Consider the following 17,507-nt stretch of genomic DNA (forward strand, 5'->3'; position numbering starts at 1 on the left):
AGGATTGTTCTTTGGGTACACACAGTCTGCACACAGAAAATATGAGCACACTTTCAAAATATGCAGGGACATACTCCAAGGGTTTCCATACTTAGCCAATATTTTTGTCAGACAGCTAGTTACACACATATATCGTATATATCATATATAAAATCCTCACTATGGTCGGTCTGTTACAAATCTGTCACTTAATACCTGTTTCTGCACAAAGCTAGAAATACACTAACAGTGAAACAAATAAAAACTCATTTATCAAACTTTGACCCTTAAAAATGAATGTCTTACAGATAATGAGTATTATATCCACAAAATTAATCGGATGTTCAACGATGCTTGAATTTACATAGCTGTTTTGTAAACCGTATGAAAAACATTCTTTTTTTTCTCTTAGCCATTTTATTGTGTTTGACGTCAGTGATACACAGTTTCCAAATATCAGAAATTACTTTTTACTTGGAAAATGACTATACATTATGTTCGGCAGCTAGTCATCATTAGCTGTTAACTGCCACAAAAGATAACAATGCAGCGCTTTCTCAGCATGACAAGTTTTGACAATGACACGGCTTTCTCGGGCATCGACCTCACAACTAGCCTGGTCTACCCACTGGACAGTAACTGAAGTCGTCAATCACACTGATCACTGTCTAGCAAAAGAGCTACTTCTCAGTTGAACAGGGCGTCAAGGAGGGTATTAGACAGTTTTGAAATCTTGGGTGTTTGACTTGACCTTTCAGATTTCACTCAGTAAAACTAGAGCACAATTGTACAATCACAACAGTATCTTACCAAATGAAGAAATTTCATGATCTTGACCAACTTGCACATGATATGCAGTACCACTACATTGTTAGTACATTCTGAATTCCAGAGGGTCACACCCTGGTCTATACATTAGCGGTGCTCCATTCTACAGAAAACAATGAGTGAGCAAAGAAAAACCACCTTGTTTAAAAAAAAAATCACAGTTTAACTGACTGACTATATGACTGACCATGTGTTAGATGGTCACAAAACAGAGTTCAGCACATAACCGAGTGTCATAGTGGCAAGTTGCGGAACTTGTTTTTGTCAAATGTTCTTTCTGCTTTGACATTCCTAAAATTCAATAAATATGTTTTATCTAATCAACAGTATAGAGTGGTAAGATAACTTCACATGACATCTGCTTAAAAGTGGGGCATTTCACAGCAGTATCGAAAATAGCACATTTAGAACACACAGTGTTGAAACTCACTAAACAAACATTAACATAGGCCAAACGATAAACTCATTTTCCATTTGTGGCTCAGTTTTTTGGACTTCGGGGTCAGTAAATCACAAGTACCAGTACCATATATGTATTAAAAACGAAGTAAATTGGAGAATATGACCATCAAATAATTTTGTTGTATATTTTTTCTATTTTTCGCCATTAGCCTCAATGTAGCAATGCTAATGTTGCACAATGTATCATATAGATTTGCTTTCTTGTTTTGTATCACAGAACTGTTAGTATTACAGTTTTTTAATGACCAGTTAGTTCCTTTCAAATATGCTAATATGCTAGTCTAGAATCCAATTAATAGGCAAAGTATTGACAGGGGGGCGTGATGAGTGCACGTATGATGCGCAAATGCACGCAGGGATAAATTGCAGCCGGGAAATTATCGACCTAATTTTCTTTGACCGTGCAATTCATTGACTATCACGACAGGCTGAGTACCTTCTCATGTTAATTTGAGGTACATTTTGAGGTATAAATCAGTGTACATTTATCCCTTGTGTCATTTGTTGCATGTGAGAGTGCGTTTTAATACAGGATTGTGAAGAATATTTTCTGGTTTTGAATTGTTTTGAACAGTCAGTCTCTATGGAAATATCCAGGAAGTTGTCCATTTGACCGCTTATTATTGTGTTCCAAATCACATCCCCAGCAAAAGGGAAGGAGAAGAAAGCTGATGCAGAGATGGCAGTCAGATGAAAGCAAGGGATGATGGAGAGACTGAAAGGGTACAAGTCAAAGAGAAGGTCCTTTCTCTCTGCCTGCCATACCAGGAGGGCAGGAAGGGAGGCGGTCTTCGCTTTTGAAGCTTGTGAATATGGTCGTGGCAAGATAAAGTATTTCAAAGCCCTGCTACGACATAAAATACGCCAACTGTCATAAACTACCTATTAGCGATTGTTAGCTGAATGGTCGGATTGTTGTGCATGTGTGCACTTGGGGTGTAATAAGAGTAAGAGAAATAGAAACCTTCCATTGCTTGTAGTTTAATGAAGGATTATCCTGAACTCACTTTATTATATGAAATTGACTTAACTAAATACAGTGCTACTTTTAAATTATTTTGTCCACCTGAGTGTTTCCCAATAATTGATTACCAGATGACTACCTGATTGAGCTGCTTAGGCATTTTATTCTACTGAATTTCTACTTCTTGGTTTGGTTGGCTTACATTGTTAAAAAGCTGAGTCATGCTCAACCAAAAGAATTTCCAATGAATTAACTATTGATAGCGGTCATATTTAGATCTGAAGTATTAAGGTTTTATATTCTCTGAAAATCAAAAAAAATATCGCTGGCACGCAGCTAAGAACTTCATGTGTGAACCTTTCAACATTTTTTTCTGTGCTTTTCTCCAATGTGATAGGCTCCAGCTGACTCATGGCCCTAATGGGGGTAAGTGACATGGAAAATGGTTTGAGTGGACAGCAAATCTCATTTTGCAAATCAATTAAATGTTGACCAGTGTTATGAAATGGACTGTGGTCGACCTTTGACGTACCACAAGACCTTTCCAAAAAGGCGCTGCATTGTCTTCTATTGGTTTGTTAGGACACATTAGTCACACACTAATTAGACATGTGAGCATGATCAATTTTAGAGTATCTGTCAAGGGTGGAGGGGTGCAACAAACCTCTGTAATCATAAGAGTGAATGCCATTTGCCCAACTCAGGCCTCTTATTAGTTACAAAAAAAAATCTCATTTAGCACCAAAGTGACAAAGATTGGCAGTAATAACTGAAACTTCGGGCTTTTGCAGCTTAATGGATCAGTCCGAATTAGTGCATGTAGGGACGTGCACGAGAGTTTGCATACATGTCATGGGTAAAGGATGAAAATCTATCTAATGAACACACACACACTCCTACCCACACACCTCTAAACTATTTTACATGATCTAGTTTCAATCAAGAAGTCAAGCAGTAAGATGTGCTTGATGAAATGTCCTTCCCAATGTATTTAAGCGATAACTGGAGATGTACCATATGGTCAATGCACAGGAGTCACAAGCCTATCAAGTTAGCTACAAGTACTTGCGCTTCCTAGCTACCCGCTGAAATTTTACCTGCTACACACTGTGCAATTATGCACTCCCTGTTTTTTTTAAAATAAGGATTTAAAGCTCTGTCTCGGATGAATATTGTTAAAAGTGCTGCTCCAAACAAGACTAATTCATGTTAGGTACCGGCACTATAAATGTGCTTGTTTTTTTTTTAGCTCGCTTTTGGTGAGATGTTAAAATAGCATGTTTCAGGCTTGCCCTGCATGCTCTAAACAAAAGTTGATTAGGCATTACCTTAATTTAAGCTATATCGTTTGAAGAACTTTCGGCAAACTATCATTCTCCAAGCATGAGAGTCACCTTGAAATATTAGCTGCCAATGCTTCTAGCTAATGAGTGAGTGATAAATGATCTTTCTTAAGAATCGGGCCTTTTAATAATACAGCTACTTGATTTTACATCTGTGTGACTAAATGAAAGATCAATAAGTAAAACTATGGCTCTAAATTTGTGATGTTCATGTAGGTTTTAAGAGAGTAGCAGTTCAACTAGCAATTTGTTGCCTTTACTGGTTTGTTGAGGTTTGTCATCAACATGTATATTTTGAAACCAGGTAAACCTGTGCTTTTTGTGCATTCTGTCCTGAGGGAGAGGGGAAAAAAAGTCAATTTTAAAGAATATACACAATTATTTTGGTTCCGTCTAGATAATGACTCAGCTTCTCCATACATGGTTGCAGTCTGCAGACAAAAACAAAATTGGATCCAGTCCACCATGCTGGTTGAGAAACTACACACTAGAGGAGATATTCATTTAAAAAAGTTTCAATATTTTAATTTTAATACTCTCTGTAAACCAACTATTCAATCATGATTTCCATAACTCTAGTAGAGCTCTGGAGGACTATCAAAACTGAAAAGCCACTTGACTGCCATTTAAATTTGTGATTCTCTTTTCTTACTGTCGAACCACCTCTTAAAATTATTAAACATCTTTTTTAATCAAGCAATCAATCAACCAAGTTCACATATGAACAACAATGAAATTTTATCAGGGTCTGAAAGAGGGCGAGACATGCACAATAACTGATGAAAATTCTTTAAAAACTCAACATCCTATCTTGGTTTACTGTGATTCTTCACCACTTCGCGGCTTCAGTACATCGCATTTTTATTATCTTAAGTATAAAAAAAGTTCATAAAAATGTCAAAATCCACACTGAAACGCAGAAGCGGAAGACAGGGGATGAACAAAATGATGGAAGTCAGGGCACCGCTTCTTCTTCGGCGCTGAATTGGGTGGCATTCAGCGCTGAAGAAGCCATATTTCACTGTAGAAAAAGAATGACCGAGAAGGACATCTTGCCATTTCCTGGTTTCTTCGGATTATATTTCGAATCGTACATGTTTATATATTAATAAATTACAGTCTTTTCCTATGCCTATAACTGTAATATTTATTAAATACACTTGATAATTATACTTGTGTACTTGTATTTTTGTATAGGCGCAAAAACGTAGTATGATCTGTAGTAATGGGGATCCTACATCGCGTTTTTGATTATCACAGTCATGTCTGGTCTACATTATCCGCGATATTCGAGGAATTACTGCATGTGGAATTATCAACAATTGACACGAGCACATCTCTAACCTTGACAATTGAAATGAGTGAGGGTCTGAGATACAACAAAAATTTCAATTCATATTCCATTGTACAAAAGAAAGTTTAAAGGTTGAGAAGCACTGCACCATCAGAATTATGTATTAACTGTTAACAGGAATGCTGTTAGCTGGCCATCAGCTCAGCCAAAATACTAAAGCTGCTCTAATACAGGAGCATCCCCGCTTACAGCAGCCTGCGCTTCAGTGCTAAAACATGGCGTGCCCTGCATGGCTCTTCCTGTTACTTTGGGATGAACAGCCATGAAGTAGCATATGGACTCCAAACAAAATTAATCCAAAAACAAACACCCATCTGAATTCAGTGCAAAAACGTGAATCTGCTGTGCCGGATGGAAACTTAAATGACATGGCGATATTCAGAATTATTCAATCCGCACACACGCTACTATTTAAAGTAGTTCTAATATATCCAGAATTAAGCTCTCTTCTAGTAGGCCTCTTCTGGCATTTATTTTTCAAATTTACACTAGAAGCCATTGAATGCAGAGTGCTTCCACATCAGAGGACTCATATCGTTTAAAAAAAAAAAACATTTTCCAAGGCATTAAATATACAATGAAGATATTAAGTAGAAAAGATACAGCTCAAAAGTGGTTTACCAAGAAATGGACATCACACAGAAAATAAAGACAAGATGAAAAAAAAACTCGTTCCGGAGGCAACCAAGAGGTTGACAGAAACACTGAAGGAACTGGAGGGATTTCTAGCTAGTACATGTGACAATCTCCTAGTATTAGAACAAATACTTCATGCTTCTAATTGAAAACTGAAAAGGAGCAGGATATTTGAGCTGGGGAAAAAAACAACCAAATCAACATGAAAAAAATGGCATAATCTGGGGGCGCAAGTTTTGGCATTTTCGATGGTGTACATCCAGACCTGAATGGCATCTGAGGACAGATCTAAAGAGGCTTGTGCATTGATAATGGCCTCAGATTAGAGTATTTTTGCTACACAAAAACAAAAAAAGTCAGGCAAATAAAATTAAAGACAAAGGTGGTGAAACAAAAGGATTTTCCCTCATCAGGTGTAAACTAAGTAACAAACGGTGGGATAAGGTTTGAAATTCTTTTTTCTATTATAAAATGATAGCATTTACTGTATTTCCTCACATAGAAGCCGCATTTGTCACTCAAAAAAATGACTGAATCCAGGGTACGGCTAATATGCGCATAAATTAGACTTGACATGCACGAAACTGCAGGGTAAAAAAAGACGAAACGCCATAACGCAAGACAATGCAGCCGATATGGACATTTATTTCAAAAATAGAGAAAAGATACATATACAATTCTAAATAAAATTTATTTTGAAGTTTATGAATGGAATTCAAGGAAAGAAAACGTATCTTGCATAAAGCGCTAAAAAAAGTCACTCACTTGTGCCTGCCATGGCTCACTCAGGGCGTCACTGTCTTACCGTAGTTAAATGTGCTTTAACTAGCCAGAAGTGAGTAGCCTTGATGGATTTGTTCGTAATGTTTATCATGTCAGCATATCCCAATAGTTGTTAAGGCTGAGCGAAGGTCTTGCAGTCGATCATTAAAATAATGTGTATCTCATGCTTTTATTGCAGCCAGAGACTTGGTGAACACCAGAGACTTGGTGAACGCTAGACCGCTACAGACACACTTCCTGGTTGTACCGCTTACCTTTTTGAATTTGCTTTTTTCACAAAGTCCGAAAGTTCGTTTCTCCCCCGTTTTTTTTCTTATTTGTGCTGTTGCAATGGTAGCTGCTTCGACCTCGGGTGCCTTCTCGTTGAATTCCTCGTGTATTGCCGAGCGTTGCATTTACTTAGCTCCGTTGAGTTCGTTCGGGATGTTTTTCCATGAAGTCGGAAACTTCGTTTCTTACCCGTTATTTTCTGAATTGCGCTGTTGCAATGGTGGCTGCTTCTTCCTCGGCTGTCTTCTTGTTGAATTCCTCGTGTATTGCCGAGCGTTGCATTTACTTAGCTTCGTTGAGAGTTTGTTCGGGATGTTTTTCCACGAACTCTGAAACTTCGTTTCTCCCCCATTTTTTTCTGATTTGCGCTGTTACAATGGTGGCTGCTTCCTCCTCGGCTGCCTTCCTCGTGTATTGCCGAACGTTGCATTTATTTAAGATCCGTTTTGGTGCACATCGACCAACTAACTCGTCAACGTCCGTATTACTGACCACACGGCCCATCGCCTGCCCCCGCGACAGAATTTGGCCCACCAAAGGCTGCAGTTCAGGTCGTGACACTCAGCCACCCGTATATAGTGTGGGCATGTGTTTATTGCAAAACAATTGCGGTTTGGTTTCTAAGGCCCCCCGAAGCAGCGGTGAAAAACCAATTCATGAAAATGAACTCTGAGCTTGCCGTCATTCCCGGAGGCTTAACTAAAGCGCCGGGCTAGTTACGCTAGCTACTATTTGCGAATGGATTGTGGCCGCCTGGACGAACGTGTCTGCTTGCACGGTTGTTGAAGGCACTAACAACAGATGCTTGAAAACCGCTGGACATCGGCATCAACACAGCTTTACGAAGGGTAGATAGTTTACTTTGCAAATATGCATAAAAACCTATCAACACTTATTTTAACTTCAGATCAATTCATTCTGGATTCAAGGCTCTGTTGTTATGCTTCACATAAACTCAACTTGCACTTCATCTGCACATGCTATTCTCTGCTACATTTTAATAGAATGAGATTTAAATGACTTTAACCTTTAAAAATATTTAAGTTATGACAGAGCATTGTGCTTTTACGATATATCTATTTTTGTAACTAGCTACTATTTGCGAATGGATTGTGGCCGCCTGGACGAACGTGTCTGCTTGCACGGTTGTTCGAGCTTTTGCCAAAGCCAGCATCATTTCTGTGGAGCCACATGGTAATGACAGTGACAACAAAGAGCGGGAACCCGGCATTTTCGATGACTCATTTGGACAATTGTTCAATTCGGACACAGAAAATGAGGACTTTGATGGATTTGTGGGTGATGATGACGTGAGTACATTGTAAAATGGCTAAATAAAGTACAACCGAACTCAGTTTTGCTTCGGTTGCCTTTTTAAAAACCTGTTTTTAGCGTGTGTCCGTATGTTTAAGATGGTGTATGTTTAAACTGGTGTATGTTTTGCCATGCCTGGCTCCGCCTTTAAATGCCGTGTGTTCTGTGTGTGTCAAATACAGAAATAGCACTCGTTCCTGACACTGCGCCTTTAAATGTGGTGCGCCATATAGTCGTGAAAATACGGTACGTTAAATAAGGATTTGCAGACCAAATGTCAAGTTTTTTTGCATACCTACGGTGGACTTGTGCAACGTGTTAGGTCAGTACAGAACACAACACCTCAACACATCTTCTGCAATGCAAATTTCATGGTAAAGAATGCTGTCTTCTCAAGTGATAAAAACCTTTAGCATTTCAATAAGGTAGAACAGCCATACTCCTTAAAGTCTAAAAATTTGATTGCACACATGATCTTAGCGAGCATGTCAATGAACTAAAAATAGCATTAAAACCTGGAACACATTAAAATCTTGAATAATGCTCATTCTTCTTTCAGTACTCTTTGACAACATTCTCTTTAAAAACTGCAATGTGTCTTCTGTCTAAGTGGGTTATACGTGTATAATTTCTGCTTTTACAAACACAAAAAAGCAAAGGAAGGTCATTGTAAGCCTATCCTCCTCTCTCTGTGTCCTTGATGTATGACGAGGCCAAAAGACAATGCTACTTTGCTTGATCTGATTCAATCACAGACAGACATGCTGCAGCAAAGTGCATCTTGTTGTACTTGCTTTTTGAAATACCGTACTATGTAAAAAAAAAACAAATTAAAAAAAAGGAAATATGACATGCTATGGTGACATGCGGGCATGCTGGAACAATATCCTTACTGTTTTGGCCAAGGTACATTCGGAGCCATTACTCATCATTGAAGGAGTGTGCAGGAAATGCAGAGGAATTTCGAAGGTCAAACACAAATCTTTCTTATCTTTAAAACTATTTTGCCTATGGAAATGTGCAAAAATAGAATAAAATAAAAATCAATCAACTTAAATGCACCAGTAATCCTAACATTTTGATGCTCCGGACTCACAAAAAAGATTAACCAATGTGTTAAAAGAAAACAACTGCCATTTGATTTAAAAATATATATATAACATCCCTGACTGTCATGTAAGACTAGAAACAACTAACCGTTATGATTTATAATTCTTCTTAGAAACCATTTGTGAAGCGAGTTTCTAAGTAGTATAGCTAACATTGCGATATCCATAAAACGAGGTTTCCAAATCAAGAACAGTATGTATGAGTAAGTCTGTTTGATCCCATACAGAACACAAAGACAACCTGTATATATATTTTTTTAATTCCCGATTAAATTTCTCCACTTAGTTATTTTAGCAGCCAGGACAAAGTGAACAATTTTGTCCCAGTAAGTTTGACTGCCAGTTATATACTAAGCAATACCCTTTACATTTTCCATTAGAAATTGCAATTATTACATTCAAATTAGAAAATGTATGAAATTTTTGACTTGTTCATGGGATTACTTTCAAAACACACAAGTGAAAATTTGGTTAAATTAATTACAAGAGATTATGATGAGCAGTTTGCTGATAGAAATTGATCAGATGTTAACGCTAATGTCAATTGTGATCCGGACCCATTAGTGAATGATCTGGACAGATTTACTAACTAATGCTTAATTTCGCTGTTTTCAGTTGGTCGACAACGTCAGCTACTGCGCGAAGAAAAACAAGCAAAAGACAAAAGGTACATATGCCATTTATGTTCTATAGAAACATTTGTGAGATGAGTTCATTCACAAATTGGTTGGGGTGCACTATAGAACATGTAGTGTACTATATTTGAATGCAATTTGAGTTTCACCAGATGGTGGTCTTTAAGCCCAATTAGTGGATGTTGCTGGCAGCTAAGGCAACAAAGGATGTCACTGCAGACATTTCAAGAACAGCTAATGATACTATTGATTTAAATCCATCCAAATACTTGACTGACAAGTAAATTTGCATTCACAGAGAATACATCACATAAAGGGTAGTGGGCGTGTACAGTACTTAGAGAGGTCATGGGGGCGAGCTGAGCCAATAGCGACATGCCTTCCCTCAGCACACCCACCCCCTTCTGCTGATGACCTAGGCAATCAATCTTAAACCAGATCAATACAATGAATTTATTTCCATGCTGCTTTTACACTGTTCCAGTCCTTGCCGTCAAGCCTTCTTCTACATATGGTAACATAATAATTTGTGTGAATTGATCCGAGCTAGAGAAATCACAGAATGTGTCATGAGGTCATTTCTTCGGTGGCTTAACAGCAAGCACATCCTTGTTCATTAATAAAGTGGTAATTGAAGAACATCATTTAGCTCCATTTCAGGGAATAAACTATTGATATCTTGTGATGTTATTATTATTAAATTATCATTGTTATTAGTAAATTATTATTATTATATTATTATTATATTATTATTTTATTATTATTTTATTATTATTATATTATTATATTATTATTATATTATTATTATTATTATTATTATTATTATTATTATTATTATTATTGTGGCACAAAGCAGCTTCCGCCCCAACAGAAAAACTTTTTTCTTTGATGGAAATGAACAACTGCCATGTATTTTTTTCTATTTAAAACCTTGCACATATTTATTTTGCAACCTTCTCGTCATACTTGATACCAGCCCTGGACTCCACCCAACCTCCCCATACCTCCCATATGTGGCACACTGCAACGTTGCAGTGGCACAAGCACATTAGTCATCACGGAAGCACAGCAAGCCAAACACAGGCAGAACAATACTACTTTATAGGTTCATGCATTGAAAGCAGAGTCTTGTTAATAAAAATACTAATGTATAAGTTATGGATTGAAAGCAGAGTTTTGTCACCCTGACACACATGCCCTGGGCAAAAATAGTGAACTGCTGTTATCACATTGGTGGTAGATGTGAATAAAAAATATCCACATACTCATGGGAAACTATTGGTAGTGTAGAGGTTCACATAACTGAGGCTAAGCCTGCTAGGATTAGCCTCCACCACATAACGCCACCCAGCAAAGCGGATGACTGAACATACAGTGTAAACAGGGTGTCCTCAGTTTATGAAGTTCCGTTTTGACAACCAAAATATGTACACAAGTCGGAGCCCACTAATAACCAATCCTGGTCACTAATACAGTAAATATTTTCCAGAAAAGTATTGAACAATAACAAAGCAATGAATTAAAAATTGTGGCAGGGTCATGAGACGCCTGCTTGCGCCATATTCTTATGCCACTGTGCAAATTTTTTATGCAACATTCCCACCCTATAAAAAAATAAAAATAAATATATATATATATATATGCATTTCGTAGCACCATATTATTGTGTCACCAGGCAACCTGGTTTATACATCCTGCTGAGCTCAAAAAATATTTGCAGGGAAAACATTGTGAGGCATGAATATAATCCAATGAAATGGAACATTCTAGAGATGGTTAATATAATTTAATCCATCGCAATAATTTACCGTCCCAATTCAATATCGATTCAGCAAATCCTGACTCAATTTACTTCCCTGCATGGGCAAGAAAACTGCCAACAGGTTTTCTGTTTGTATATTTATGTTATACGGAATAGGCACCTGTATTTTTCTACAGTTTAGTACTTAATTTGAATCAATATAGAATCAAATTAAATCATAAACCAAAAAAAAATCATCCAATTTTGAGGATTGTTAACCAATTCCCAAGATAGTTCATGGAGTGACATGCAAGACCCCTAAACCAAGAGTATCACATACCTGGAAAGGGAAGATGTTATCACTACGGCCAACACTGTCATCCATCCAGGATTTTGGATTGAAGCCGGCAGGACTGTTACGAGGGTACTTCTGGGATGCTACGTGGTTATTCATAAAGGTCTTCTTCAGTGGTGAAATAGAGTTGATGGGCGTCATTCCGCCATTGAGGCCTCGCCGATAATCTCGACCCTGAGATCCTCCCCATCCACCGCCGCCGCTTCCATAGCTCCCTCCTGGGCTCCAGGAGGTGGAGGAGCCCGGGGAGGGAGAGGGACTCTGGTAGCTGCCCGGACCCCAGGGGGACGGGGGCTTGCTCAGATTGTTGGACAAATGCTGCAACTGGTTGAAGGGCGGATTCCTGTGCGGAAAGGGCGGAGGAGGGTGCGGGGAGGCGGGTGAGCGCCGGTGCTGCTGGTGTTGACTGTGAGGGTGCTGGAAGTGGGGATGTGGCGGGGGAGCCGGGTGATGCTGCGAAAGGGCGGCGGCCGGTCCTATCTGAGGGGAGAAATTGCCACCGAAGCCCGGGCTGACATGATGAGAGAAGTTCTGGAACAGCAGTGTGCCGTTATTGGCCGACGCCGGGTTAAAGAAGCTGACGTCTTCGTTGATGATGGTCGAGGGCGCCGGCGGGATGGCCGCCGACCAGTTGTTGAAGCCCGTGAGCGACGACGAAGTGGTACTGGACTGGACCGGGCCCCCCAGACCGGATGTCTCCTGGTAATCGAAACCTGTCAGAACAGGAGACTCCAGACGGATCTGCTTCTCCTTCCCGGTGCTGCCTTCAGGCGAGCAGTTGTCAGTCTTGCTGTCCTCCGACCGGCTTTTTTCCAGTTCTGAAATGATTCCGCCACCACCGCCCTCCTGGTGACTCCCGGGGGACAGCTGCTTTTCTTGCGTTTCTTGCATTTCTTGCTGGTGCTGCGCTTTAGGCTTCTCGGATCCGCCCAGGATTTCGTCTTGCACACTGCTGTGGGTGGCCGAGGCAGGGAAGAGCCAGGGAGAGCCCGCCGTGGTGCCATTCCCCGCAGCAGTGGTGCTGTTTATGAACGCGGCGGGGCTCTGCGACACATTTTGATGGTGGTGTGGGGGCTGCAGATGCGGGTGGATTCGGACCGGGAACGCAGACTTGTTGCCAGTGTTGTTTTGAACTATGACTCCGAACCCGTAATCCCCCATTTGTTTGCTCCCCACACACACACAAATAGTACCCCGTGATCTTTTGGTCCTGTTGAGAGAACACACAGACGGCACGGTGGTCATGGAGAGCAACCGCATATGCACAGATTCAGGGACTGGCACAAAGAAAATAGATTTTTTTTTCCATTTGACCTGATTCATCCAATCAGAGATTAGGATAAAAGCCTCTCCAGCAATATACAATCTAGTTCAAGAGCTATGAGCAAAGCACATGGTTAACATTCGACATGCCCACCACGCTAATTATAAACGCGTGACGTTACCCAGCTTGTCCACGGACAGCTGAGAAGCCCCAATACCCCCCCCCCCCTTTCACCTCACCCCAAACGTGTGCAAAACATACGAGCCGTGATGTGACGAGAGCCGTGGGACATAATCGCTATTTCGGAAACGTTTAGATTTGACGCAAAAAGCGACTGACAAGTCATGCGTATGTGCGCGGCGTGGGGCCAGAAAACGAAAAGAGCACACGCACGGCGTGACGTGTAAAAGAGTAATGGACGTGGGGGGAATGTTCCACGATACACACAAAAAACACGACCTTGTTTGACAGCTGTCAAAGAGTCTATGCCCTTTCATCGGCGAGGACAATCACGCGACCGGATCACGAAATACGCACCATAAAGATGTGCGTTGTGTTGATTTTGTTAATTATCAAGACTAAATGAAAAGACTGGGGCAAATGGTAACCGGTGAAAACTAGTTAGCCAAGTGGCTAATATCGGTTACTAGCAATGGGAAGCTAGCATTTAACTGTTAGCACAAGCCGCTAGCTGGCTAATATAAAACGTATTTTCTTTTCTTCACCTTGGGATCACCACCTCCGACCCCGGCGACGTCTTTGTCGGGAACCTTCCGTCGGCTTGTCAGCAGGCTGATGTCCTTGAAAGGATGTCTTGAGGCCGGCGGAGGCGATTAAATAGCTCGAGTCTTACAGTGCAGTCGGTCAGCTTTTTTTCTCTCCTCCCTTCTCTTGACGTGTCCTGGCTGTTCAATGACACCGCTTTGCCTCGAATGTGGACCGTGTCATTCGAACGGGCTTCGCTGAACCTTGGCAAGGCGTCAAACTGGCTCGGGTGCGGGATACGTAGCAAGCCTTATTCGGTCGGTTTCATTTTATGCTTGGCTTCAGTATTTGAATCCTGCCCGAGTCCTTGTATGTGTGTGCGAGTGAGCCTTGGCTTGCCCCCCTTCTCCTGAAGCCGACCGTGGCCGAATGACAGTGAAGGATCAGCCGAAACACACTTCCGCTTCAGGCCCCGCCCCTCTATGAGGCCGCGCCCACAGGAGCCACACCTCGGCGTTTGATTGGCCGCGACACCGGCAAACGAGCCCTGACCGCGCCCACCGGTCGCCGAATCTTCACCACGCAGGAACAATACAGCCATGATGCTCAAAGGGAGACACTAATCAGATAGAAGCATGATTTTCTCAGGACTAGCTCTCTTCAACTAAAACAGAGAATATGTTTCTCATCTCATCTCATCTCATTTTCTGAACCGCTTTACCCTCATTAGGGTCGCGGGGGGTGCTGGAGCCTATTCAAGCTCTCCGGGCCAGAAGCAGGGTACACCCTGAATCGGTGGCCAAGTAATCGCAGGGGCACAAGGGGACGGACAACCATGCACACTCACACCCATAGGGACATTTTAGAGTGTCCAATCAACCTACCATGCATGCTTTTGGAATGCGGGAGGAAACCGGAGTACCCGGAGGAAACCCACACACGCAAACTCCACACAGGTGGACATGGCCTGGATTTGAACCCAGGACGCCAGAGCTGTGAGGCCGGCGCGCTAACCACTCGCTCCACCGAGCCGCCGAGAATATGTTTACACTTGAAAATAAATCTATAATACATTAGTTTACTAGATTTTATTAGTCTCTTTGAACTTTTGGCGAGATTTAATCTGCAGTTTTAGCTGAAATCTGAATGGATTTTCATATTTTTTTGTTACCGCTTATCCTCACCAGGGTGGGCCACAGCCAACTATGGGCAGTCAACGAGGGCACGCTGAATTGGTTTCCAGCCAATCACAGAGCACAAGGAGACCATTCACACACCCACTCATACTTGGGGACAGTTTGGAGTGTCCAATTAGCCTGTTTTTTCGGATTTGGGAGAAAAACAGAGTACCTGGGAAAACGCCAGCACAGGGAGAAGATGTAAACTCCCCACAGGAAAGTCGGAATACACCGGGGATTTTGGGAAGTTTGGGGGTGACTTTACTAAGTAGGTCCAAGGGGAAACTTTTGTTTACCTTGACTGAATTTTACTTTCAAAAAAGTAGGGAACCAAGAGAGTAACATTTTACCTAGAAAGAGAACTGCACCATTGTCTGCTTGGAAGGAAACCGAGACCACCTCTTTGTCAAGGTCTCGGACTGACTGATTGGTCTGCACCAGATTTCGCTGGTTTGTATTCACACTGTCCCAAAAGTTGCGCAACACGAACTAGGTCTTGTTGTTTGGTCTGGAAAATACAGAGCAGGTGTTGGTATGCTTTCAGTCAAAGATCTAATTTACACAAACTCAGAGGCAATTAGGATAATTTCTCATTACAGCTACAAACAGGTGCAGATCCAAGAGGAACCTAAAAAAATGGGTTTTATACAAAAAGTTGAATGCCGTCTTGCGACTCATAAAGTGTAAAATTAAATGACATTTTTTTTTGTTTCATTTCCATGTTTGTTTAAAATGCAGGTGAGTAAAGATGGGAGTCTTTTCCACATGTTCACCCACACAATCATTTACATCCTTTTATCTGGACAGTGTCCCCAGCCCCACATGTCCTTCCCCACTCTGTGGTCATTATCACCTGGAGGTCAGCACAAAGCTTTGCATCTTGTCAGTCTCGTCGACCTTCCGCCACAAATGGCTAACCAATAAATCAAGTCACTCCGAGTCCAACTGGAAGAGGGTGATAAATTAAGCGACAGGCTGTGTATTGCATTGGTAAATGTGTACAGAAAGGATAAGCGTATTGGCAGGGTCAGTCAGTGACCAGATTGAACTAATCGGATTAAAAAAAATGTACAGATGTTTGATTGTGACACTTTTCAACCCGTTTAATGCCTGTAGTTACATTATTAATTGATTTTAACAGTGGCTCATATAAAAAAAATCAAAAATACATACTCAAGTAAAAGGGAGGAGGAAAAAGAAGCGCTATGGCTATAAAGTAAGGAACGTTTGCATCACATTGCAAGCAAAAGTAGTACAATGGCCAGAGAAAATTGAATATTATTTGAATGAAGGCAGTTCACCCCAAGAATATATTAATTAACCACAAGACTAAAGTCATAACTGCACAAAGTTGTCATTTCTGAGGAATAATTTAAATGTGATATTTCACAAGAATAAAGCCTTATAAAACCATTCGATATGAATAGAACCATCATTTGAAAATCATAAATTTTCCACATAATAATTCAAAATGGGGCGGCCTGGCGGGTGAGTGGTTTGCAAGTCGGCCTGACAGTTCTGGGGTCCTTGGTTCGAATCCAGGTGGGTTCTCCTGTGTGGAGTTTGACTATTCTCCTCCAGGCTCTGGGTTTTCCCCAGGTACTCTGGTTTCCTCCCACATTCCAAAAATATGCATGGTAGGCTGGTTGGACACTCTAAATCAGGGGTGGCCAAGTCCAATCCTCGAGAGCCCCTATCCAGTCTGTTTTCCATATCTCCCTCCTCTACCACACCTGAATCAAATGATCAACTCATCAGCAAGCTGTCCAGAAGCTTCATACCGATCCCGATTATTTGATTCAGGTGTGTTAGTCGAGGGAGACAATGGAAACAGACTGGATAGGGGCTCTCGAGGACCGGACATGGCCACCCCTGCTCTAAATGTCTCCTAGGTATGAGTGTTCCCCGCCTTTTGCCCAAAGTCAGCTGGGATAGGATCCAGCACCCCCGCCACGACTCTTGTGAGGATAAGTAGTTCAGAAAATGAATGAAAGGATAATTTTTGAATCATACTTATCTGTAAGATCACAGTGTGTCAGGATACAAAACACAAAATCTACTTTGGCTGGCTACCGATTCAGGGTCTCCCCCGCCTTGTGCCCGAAGTCAGCTGGGATAGGATCCAGCACCCCTACGACTCTTGTGAAGATAAGCAATTCAGAAAATGAATGAAATGATAATTTTTTAATCATACTTATCGGTAAGATCACAGTGCATTAGTATACGAAACACAAATTCTACTTCACGGAATAACAGTCTTGGGGTAGCACGGGGGTCAGTGCTAGGTCCACTGCTCTTCAGTCTTTACATAAATGATCTGCCAAGCTGTTGTCCTTCAATTGTCGCCTGCCAAATGTATGCCGATGATGCTGTTCTATATGTCAACGCGAAAGACAAAAAACATGCTGTACAGGAACTCACAGATGCAATGACGAGCGTGAATAACTGCCTTGAAATATCCCAACTACACTTAAACATATCTAAGGCTGTCTATGTGTAATTGTCAAAAGAAAAGTGACAAATAACAGTGACCCCAACGTTTTTGTCAAAGGAAAAACAATCAATGTATTCCAAGAATTTAAATACA

At 41.0% G+C, this 17,507-nt stretch overlaps 1 protein-coding gene across 4 annotated transcripts in view; it reads right to left on the reverse strand.

The window, feature by feature from the left end:
- Window positions 1–14,182, reverse strand: part of cpeb4b (cytoplasmic polyadenylation element binding protein 4b) — a 39,220-nt gene extending 25,038 nt beyond the window's left edge. For all 4 annotated transcript variants that reach the window (XM_077591722.1, XM_077591721.1, XM_077591720.1 and 1 more), the window contains exons 1-2: window positions 13,763–14,182; window positions 11,759–12,983 (exon numbers count right to left, since the gene is read on the reverse strand). In XM_077591722.1, coding sequence (XP_077447848.1) covers window positions 11,759–12,934 — 1,176 coding nt within the window. In that variant the 5' untranslated portion in view covers window positions 12,935–12,983; window positions 13,763–14,182. The remainder of the gene's footprint in view (window positions 1–11,758; window positions 12,984–13,762) is intronic.
- Window positions 14,183–17,507: the final 3,325 nt, after the last annotated feature.

This window comes from Stigmatopora argus, chromosome 22, assembly GCF_051989625.1.
Source record: "Stigmatopora argus isolate UIUO_Sarg chromosome 22, RoL_Sarg_1.0, whole genome shotgun sequence".
In the NCBI taxonomy this organism is placed as follows: Eukaryota; Metazoa; Chordata; class Actinopteri; order Syngnathiformes; family Syngnathidae; genus Stigmatopora; species Stigmatopora argus.